The sequence below is a fragment of the Solanum verrucosum genome, unplaced genomic scaffold, assembly GCF_900185275.1.
Source record: "Solanum verrucosum unplaced genomic scaffold, falcon-dt-bn FXZP01000040.1, whole genome shotgun sequence".
NCBI classification, from domain to species: domain Eukaryota; kingdom Viridiplantae; phylum Streptophyta; class Magnoliopsida; order Solanales; family Solanaceae; genus Solanum; species Solanum verrucosum.
Window position 1 is genome coordinate 4,152,364 of NW_026020323.1, and position 9,342 is coordinate 4,161,705.

The 9,342-nt window shown below is 31.6% G+C and overlaps 1 protein-coding gene across 1 annotated transcript; it reads right to left on the minus strand.

The window, feature by feature from the left end:
- Nucleotides 1-4,127: 4,127 nt before the first annotated feature.
- On the minus strand, nt 4,128-6,638 carry LOC125835569 (serine/threonine-protein kinase RIPK-like). The gene is made up of 5 exons (XM_049514682.1): nt 6,052-6,638; nt 5,810-5,945; nt 5,251-5,387; nt 5,032-5,155; nt 4,128-4,935 (listed from the first exon to the last, which is right to left on the minus strand). The coding sequence occupies exons 1-5, from the start codon at nt 6,439-6,441 to the stop codon at nt 4,400-4,402; spliced, it is 1,323 nt and encodes a 440-aa protein (XP_049370639.1). The 5' UTR covers nt 6,442-6,638; the 3' UTR covers nt 4,128-4,399.
- Between the last annotated feature and the right edge of the window lie 2,704 nt (nt 6,639-9,342).

Here is a 9,342-nt window from a genome sequence, read left to right on the forward strand (position 1 = left end):
TATTTTGAGCTTTTTCCTTATATTAAAAGATTTGAAACGTTGAGAGAGATCATATCTATATTTTGGAACTATTTAGAGAAAATTAGAGTTGGTCGAAAAAAAAGATTGTTAAGAAAAATAATCTTGCAATGTATAAATAATGTATATAAATATATACACGTGTCTAATGACATAATTATACATTATTTATACATATTATACACTATTTATATAATATCGATATATACATTGCATTATATATATACATGGCACCGTTTTTGTTGAAACTGTTTTTGTCACCCGTACAATGCAAGAAGTCCAAAACTTAATTGACCATCAAATTAAAGACCATTACATTAACACCAACCAACTAATTTTTTTTCCCTAAAAACTGCTTAATATTTAAAAGAAGTTCCAAAAATATATTGAATTTATTTTGAACTTATGTCCCTTTTGAGATGTTATACAAGTTAAATGTTAAAAAAATGTTTGTCAACCTATTCTTACATAAACTTAACCAGACTCGAACTTTGTTCCGTTGTAGTTTGAGGCGGTTCGATTGGAGTGTAAGGGGTATTTGTTTTCTAGCTAGATGTCTTATTTTCTAGGTTGCTTGTTGGGTATCGTGTTGTTGGTACTCATTCCCTGGCTTATTTGTAGCTGCTAAAAACCAAATTAAAGGTAGTTACTTGTTTACTTTGGCAGACCCAAAAATTAGACACACATAAATTTGAGCAACTCCGTAATATTGGAATCACATCTTATATAATTATGAAATCAAATCATACAATAAAAATAAAATGTTACCTTTTGTGAAAATTAATTCACGAGAAGAAATAAAATCACAAAAAAAAACTACGGACTTGAAACCACGAAAGCAAACCTTGAACTCAACTTTTATATTTCTTTTTTCAGTTGTACGTGTTGGTTGTTTTGTGTTGTTGTTTGAAACGAATGACAAAATGTTTTTTCTTTGTTTCCTGTGTGTGTGTGTTTTTCTTTTAGTGTATATCCTTCCTCTTCTTTTTTTTGCAGATAGGTTATAGTATATGTAGTATGTATCTGTGTAGGGTGTGTGTGTCGTGTGTGTAGTAGTAGTAGTGGTGAGGGAGTTGTGAGGTGAGGGGCGAAAGTAGGAGGAAAATGGGTAGTTTAAGTTAGTTTAGTTTTTTTTTAAAAGTAAATATATATATAACAATTATAATAAAAAATATAAGCTAATAAAATTACAAGAATAAATGAATAGCTACTTAAGAAATATCAGTGTCACGACCCAGACCGTTGTGATTGACACTCACACAAATCCTCTGGTGGGAGAACCATTATTACAACACAAACAAATAAATTTTATGAAAACTAAGACATTTAAAGATACGAAAGTAGGTTTAAATGACTATAAAAATGCAGTACCCATAAACTCCAAGGTTTTAACAAACAACTAACCAAACTAATGCGGAAGAACAACCCCTAGAACCTGAAAGTCATTGTACCAAAACTCTACTACCGACAAGTCTAAGAACAAGGGGTACAACCCCGAAACTAAACAACACCTTAAACAAAGGTCAAAGTCCGAAAAGAGTGGACTTAAACAAGAAAGATCCATGGTAGCCTAAAAGAACTGGCTCACCCTTGAATCCGGTCACGCTCAATAGTCACCTAGCTGAGGTCTATCAATAGCCACCAGAAGATGCCCTATACTCAACAAAGAAAGAGTAAGTGCAGCATCAGTACACAACCACAGTGTACTGGTAGGATCATGCGACTATCCCACTAAGTGAAACATACATAAGTCATTACAATAATATAATAACATGCATACACCAAATATACACAATATCAATATCATTTACGAACAACGAACAATTTCACATTTATCAAGATATACAGTTATGTCAAATCAATAGTCCTCTCATAGAACCCACACCCCAAACTGTTAGCATATCGGAACGTGGTACCCGATCCAATGTTTATGTCGGAACGTGGCAACCGATCCCATGTTTATGTCGAAACGTGGCAACCAATCTAATGTTTATGTCGGAACGTGGCAACCGATCCAAGTTAGTGTGTTGAAACGCAACACCCGATCCATTCAACAAGCCACAATCACAATCATAAGGATATTCTCAAAATCATACAATCAAGTCACGATTTATGGCATTCATAATTCATCTATCCTCATCCACAAGTAGTGTGATAAATAGTGCAACATTCACATACATACATGTATTATAATGAAGCAAGAACAAACATATATCACACAATCATGAAATCACAACTATCACCTACCTCAAATCCAAGCTTGAATCCCCTAAGGCCCTTGAATCTTCCTTTTCGGATTCTTCTTGCTTGTTCGAGGTCTAAAAATATACAATTAACACAACGATCAACAATCAAAGGTCTAATTATACGGATTATAACAAACCCAATAACCCTAGACCAAACCCAAGATCCTAATACCCAATTTAGGGCATTTCCACCATTAATTTTAGATCAAAACCCTTCCCCCACAATAATTACCTACGAATTTACATTCTACGGATCGAAAAACGGATTCGGGGAGTGAAAACCTTACGTTTAGCCTCAAGAATGGTGGAAAACTGTCAAGAAAACCATGGGGTTGTTCTTTAGCTCTCAAAGTCGAAAAGTGCAGAATAAAACATTTTTGGGGTTTTATTTTCGACTTAAGTCGCGTCTGTCCTGATACAGCGGGACCGCTATAACGGTAACCATCCTGCTACGATGGCATGCACAGAGACAGAATGCTGGAATTTGAATTCCAAGCCCCCATTTCACAACACACCTTCAACCCTTGACATTTAAAAACCACCCGTTCACGCTAAAATCATTTTTGGGAGTTCTACTCGCCCGAATTTAATTTCGTAAAGTCGTACGGGTTCCTTCATGTCTTAGCTATCTATTCATGTAATCAAAATCATAATTACATCACCTAGTTGTCACCAGATTTCCCTAGACTTTACTGACTCCAATTTCGTCCAAATCTGGACTAGGTTAGGAAATTCCAAGTTACTACCAAAAGTTTTCTGACCCCAATTCTTCCTCCATTGGATTTTCCTAACGACGGAATTAGGTCATTACAAATAGCTTATTGTTAAATCTAATTTAAAAGAAAACATATATTTTTTGTACCTTTTCATTTCTTTTTAAACAGTTGAAAATAAAACATACCTTAAAATGTGACTCTATTTTTTTTTTGTAGTTTTCAAATCTTTAAAATAAACTTAATAAAAATAAGATAAAAGTCAAAATATTTAATTTAGATTTATATAAAAATATTTAAGCTCTAAAAATACTGTAAAACTTAAGTTCTGTAAAAAATTATGTGTCTACAATTTTGGCTAGTGATATTAATGTGCTGATGAGAAATGATTCCAATAACAGATTGATTATTGTGACTTGATGCATTTGATGTTTATGCGTGACTTGATTGCTAATTGTTATTTATGTACTTGTTGCATGTGACTGAGCTACTTGACTTTGAGAATGACTTACTTGATTCGTATATTTTTATTACGACTATTGTACTGTGGATATATGGCCTTGTGAGCCGTCTATTGTAGAATTTCTAGGTTGGGTTAATTTCTATGCAGGTTGTAGTTTGAGGAGGTTCGGTTGGAGTGTAAGGGGTATTCGTTTTCTAGCTAGATGCCTTGTTTTCTAGGTTGCTTGCTGGGTACCGTGTTGTTGGTACTCACCCCCTTGCTTCTACAGTTGTGTAGATTCCGAGCCCAGACCCGCATAATCTCTTTCTCCTTCTTCTGATTTCGAGGGTTGTCGAGGAATTTAAGAGGTAGCTGCTTGTCACTTCAGCGAACCCTTTTTTTCCTTTTCTTTATACTTGGTTCTATTTGAGAAACAAAGACTGGGATTTGTACTTATTTTTAAGTTTTGCACTTTTTGTGTTTAGTGGCTATGTACAGGTGTGACAACCAGATTTTGGGGTATTGTTTAAAATGAATAAGTTTTCCGCCTTTGTCTTGTTCTTTATTTATATTTCTGCATTTCTTTCGTTTTCGTTGGGTTGAAACTTACTTGTCTTGGTGGAAATTATAGACAAGTGTTATCACGTCCGTTTTTGGGGCATGACATATGATCAATGATATCTATGTATATCATCACATGCACCAATATAGTAAGTACACAACTTTCATTTCTACCATACAAAGTTGAGAATGCTAACTGGTTCAAACACCACCATAGAAAAAAGCTAAACAAGTACAACTTTCATTCAAGAGAACTAAATTAAAATAAGAAATCTAATTAAAAAGAGCTTAGCTTTAGCTCAAATTTGAATTATATACTATGAAATTAAATAATGTGGATGTGCACGTACGTATTATACGATTTTCTATCTAAAGTATATATCATGATATACAATTTGATAATAATTAATTAATTTAATCTAAGATCTCTTGAAACCATTTTGCAATGGTGAATTTGGAGTTAATCTCTTGTGTATAGTTGTTTCTGAGTGAATGGTTGGCGATGAAGGAGTACTTCTTCTATTATGATGATGATGGTGTTGTTGTTTTTGGTGATGATGATGTGGACTAGCACTACTTTCTTTGACCTTCACTTCCTGTTGATCATCTGTTGGAGCTGTGTACACAAATGTTACCATTGAGTTATCTTCATAGTCTTTTAAAGGTTCTAAAGTTGTCACCACATTACTCATATCTGGTCTAGCTTTTGGCCTATGGCTTAGGCATTGATAAGCTACTAATGCTGCTTTTTGAACTCCTTCTTCTGAGTACATGCCTTCGAGCCTCGGATCAATTATTCTTCGTAGTTTTCGAGGATCTTTCAGTTGTGGTCTTGCCCAATCTACCAAGTTTTGTTCTCTATGTGGACGACCTTTGTCTACAGATCTTCTACCAGTTAGAAGCTCCAAGAGTACTACTCCGAAGCTGTATACATCACTAGCTGCAGTCAAATGACCTACACAAATATGAAATATTGAAATTAGCATGTCTGTACGTATACATACAATAACATTTAGATGAGATGTGGTCACATAATATTTTGAATAATTACCTGTCATGATGTATTCAGGAGCAGCATAGCCATGTGTTCCCATGACTCGAGTTGAGACGTGTGTGTCATCTCCTTCTGGACCATCTTTTGCAAGTCCAAAATCTGAGAGTTTAGCAGTGTAATCCTGTTGAACAAAACATCAATTACAACTATTAGTTAATTATAGGGTTTTAATTTACTCAAAATAGCATAGCACAATATATAGAAATAACTACTTACGGAGTCTAACAAAATGTTTGATGCCTTGAAATCACGATAAATGACAGGTTTTTTAGCTTCATGGAGAAAAGCAAGACCTTTTGCAGCACCAATAGCTATTTTCATCCTCGTTGACCATGGAAGTGATACTGAATATCCTGCAAATAATTCAAAAAAAGTCAGTAATAACATCCTTAAGTTAAAAAATTATATATATATTTTTAAATTGTAACTTGCATCCGTTAAACAACAACGTGAACATTTTTCTATTTTATTTTATGACAACTGACATATAGATATATCAATATAAAGCAAAACTTTCTACGTACAAAACAGATAGTTGCTTTGTAACTAAACTTTAGTTGACCTACTCCTTTTCGTAGGGTCGGAATAAAAGTGTGGTACAACAACCACCCTCAATTTTCACAAAAATTGACTTCTTCATATTATTAAAATCCTTAATTACTTCCCGTCTTCATCAAATTGATCAATATTAAAGAATTAACAAACATTTTAACAAAAAAGTAATTAAGTACACATTAATTACTTTTAAATTAGATTAATGAAGAAAAAAACGTACTTCTAAAGAGTTGATTCTCCAAGCTTCCTCTAGGCATGTATTCATAGACTAGCAATCTGTTATCTTCTTCACAACAATATCCTATCAACTTCACTAGATGTGGATGCCTCAATTGTCCAAGAAATATCACTTCTGTCTGTTCACAAAAATTAAAAAAAAAAACGTCACGATTTAATAAACATAATAATATATCGTATATATCAGGTTAGTTAAAAGATAATTATTTGTATGTAGGTATGTACCAGCCATTCTCGATGACCTTGTGTACCATCTAAATCGAGGTTCTTAACAGCAACAGGCTGAGCTTTAATAGCATTAGGTCTAAGTTTATCATCAATGAATCCTTTGTGAACTGGGCCGAACCCTCCTTCACCGATGAAATTACTCGTGGAGAAGTTTTGTGTGATCACTCTAAGTTCTTGTTGCGTAAAGGCATGAATATTTGAACCAGCAAGAGAGATCGAAAGATCTGATGATATAGTTGATGAACTAATATCCGATACAGGAATCCCATGGAACGATAGTTGTTTTGTAACCGACACCTTTACTATTTTTGGATTTCTTTTCGAATTTTCCTGTGATTTAATACAGCTAGGAACAAGTGATTCCCATCCAATCTTCATCACTGTCATTTATTGTTGTAAGTTAAATAAAAATACTTCGATTCGATAATCAATATCTGTGTGTTTGGAATGTTGTTGTTGTGGAGAAACTAGATGAAGTTTTTTTGGATTTGGATATGGAAATGGAACAATGGTTGGCTAAGGACTTTATATGGAGAAAGTAAAGTTGTAATATTCAAAATATCTAACTGCTTTTGCTACCAGACACAAAGAAAAAAGTTTGGGAATACCTTTTTATTTATGTCATTTTGATATCATGCACTGTGTAATATTCTCTATTTCTATGAAAAAAAATAAATTGATTATTTAAGTGTATATATTTTGTAGTTGATATATTCTTGCGTTCCCATAGTATTTAATTTGTTGTACGTGTTTTCTAAGTTTTTGACGGGTCCAATATATCGATATATGATATTACTATTCTTTACAAGTGTATAAGGACGTGGAGATAAAGTTATACTCCCTCCGTCTTATTTTATATCGCATCGTTTGACTTTAAGAATTAAAGAAAGACTTTTGAAAATTGTCATTTAAAATAATTGTTAGATATTTATGTGATTGAAAATCATTTCATTAAATGTAAAAAAAATATTTTAAAATTAAATTATTTCTAATTATAATAAGATAACATTGTTTTGAATGGACTAAAAATAAATATATCATATAAAATGAAACGGAGAGAGTATGATTTATGAGTACTCATGATATATTAAGAATAAAGGTGTGGAGTAATATTAATGAAGAAGTGGACAAGGGCAAAATAGGGAGATAAAAAAGATTTAGTTGAATGGAAAATGACTTGGCTGCCCCCACCATTTATGTTTGACTTTGTTTAAATTGGATTATTACTTGATTTTTTAGGAAGCTTTGGAAGAAATATCTGTTTCCAGACCCTCTACATTTGTTTCCACTTTCCATCTGTAAAGTGAATTTATTCCGACTTGTTTGACCTCCTTTTAATTCTTTTATTTATTCACCAAATATTTTTCTAAAAAAATCATTGTGAAGGATATAAATCTTCAAAAATGGGGATTCAAATACCAATAGAGACAAAAAAAAAAAAAAAAAAAAAAAACACACTCAAAAGACTCATTTCGTAGCTAATAAGAAATCTACTTATTTAAGGTATTTTCTAAAATTTATTTTTATCTGTCTACTTTGATTTTGTAAGCCTCTTAAGAAATAACGATTAATATGAATATTTTGCCACAATAAGTTTATTAATTTGTGTATAGTCTTAGGTCCTGATTTTTTTAGAGAACGAGTAATTAATGTTGTCGGTAAAACATGAAAAAAAAATATTTATCTCTTCATGCTAAAAGTGACAAGTAAAAGTGAAAATATATTTTTTAGTAAAGCAGACAAGTAAATATGAATGGAGAAGTACAACATTTGATTGCTCCTTAGAAAAAATTATTCAGATATAAAATTAGTATCATTTTTTATTTGCAATTTAGAAACCCTCATGCAGCGGCGTAGCCATATATATAGTTCAGGATATCTAATTGGACATCCTTTATCGAAAAATTATACTATGTATATAGAAAGTAATACGAAGTATATAAGTCAAAAATTATTTTTCCTACATATATATTAAATCTTGAATACCCTTAACAATTTTTTTAATTTCGTCACTGCCCGTATAACTAATACATGTATAAGTTATGAGGAAATTGATGTACTCGCACATGAAATAACTATTACTTGCATAATTCTAACTGTCTATGAAACGATCTCTTAAGTCATTCTTTCATCAATCTAAATTTGGATCAACAAATTTAATTATTTTGTGTTTGTACTGGTGAAAGATAACAATAACATGATTCAGACACCATTATTTAAAAAAAAAAAAAAAGACAAATTTTGTGGTGAGATTTTTCAAATTATTTATAGTGAGATTTTCTGGGAAATAAGGTACAACTTACTTTTCTAGTAATAAAATAATAATAAAAAAAATTGCATGAAATCTGAGTGATTCCGGTTTGGCCCATTCTCCCAGCGCGTTTATACGCCGGGGTTCTTTGATTTAATCAGCCACCAATAATAATTAATATATGTTGTTGAAAATAGCTAATAAGGACAAAAATTATGTCTTACAAAAAACTTTAAAGTAAAGCACTAATTTGGACAATTACATATGTTTTAATTGTGTATTACTTTCTTAGAATTTGCCAGGGCGGCCTGATTAAGGTTAATGTAATTTGAAATATGCACATAGCCATCACATGGTAGAAATAAATAAAAACATAAATATATATATATATATATATATAAAACCTCAACTATGATTATTGAAGTGTTAACTAGTAACACAGGTTTATCACACCCTACGATAAAAAATAAAAAAATATCTGACGGACGAAATTTTGTAGCTAAATAACAAAAATTTCATAGCTCATGCAACCATGCTAATTATATTTAGCTATGAATTAGCAACGTACACATTATATAAAAATTTAATTAGTTCGAAGCTATTTAGCGATGAATTATTAGAAATTATTGATAAGTAGTTCAATTTTTTCTTGTACTGACACATATGTGTTGAGATCACTTTTTGTTATTTTGGAGACCCAATCTATAAAAGAGTAATTATTAGTACTATCTTATTGACCTATATTTTCGACTTGATGATCAAGTCTAACATAATCCACCTAATTAATTAATTAAAATAACTCAAGTAATGTAAGGTATTTTAAAATCTTTATAAAATACACACATTAAATGGCAACTTTGTCATCAAAAGGTCACAATTTCAAAACACAAACAAGTTGGATCACCATTTGCCTCTTAATTTTGTTTTAAAAAATTATACTTGTCTAATTGCCGTTGATTTTGATGTATGTTTAACTTATTACTAAAAAAAACTTAAAAAAAAAACTCATGGCCTAAGATTTATCTAAATAATTGTAA

Bases quoted from the DNA above. Each gene is read 5' to 3' on its own strand.
- LOC125835569 (XM_049514682.1), bottom strand. From the start codon at position 6,441: ATGACAGTGATGAAGATTGGATGGGAATCACTTGTTCCTAGCTGTATT. The intron at 5,156-5,250 runs GTAAGTAGTTAT...TTTGTTCAACAG, and splicing joins CAAACATTTTGTTAGACTCC to GATTACACTGCTAAACTCTC. The intron at 4,936-5,031 runs GTAATTATTCAA...ATATTTGTGTAG, and splicing joins TCCTGAATACATCATGACAG to GTCATTTGACTGCAGCTAGT.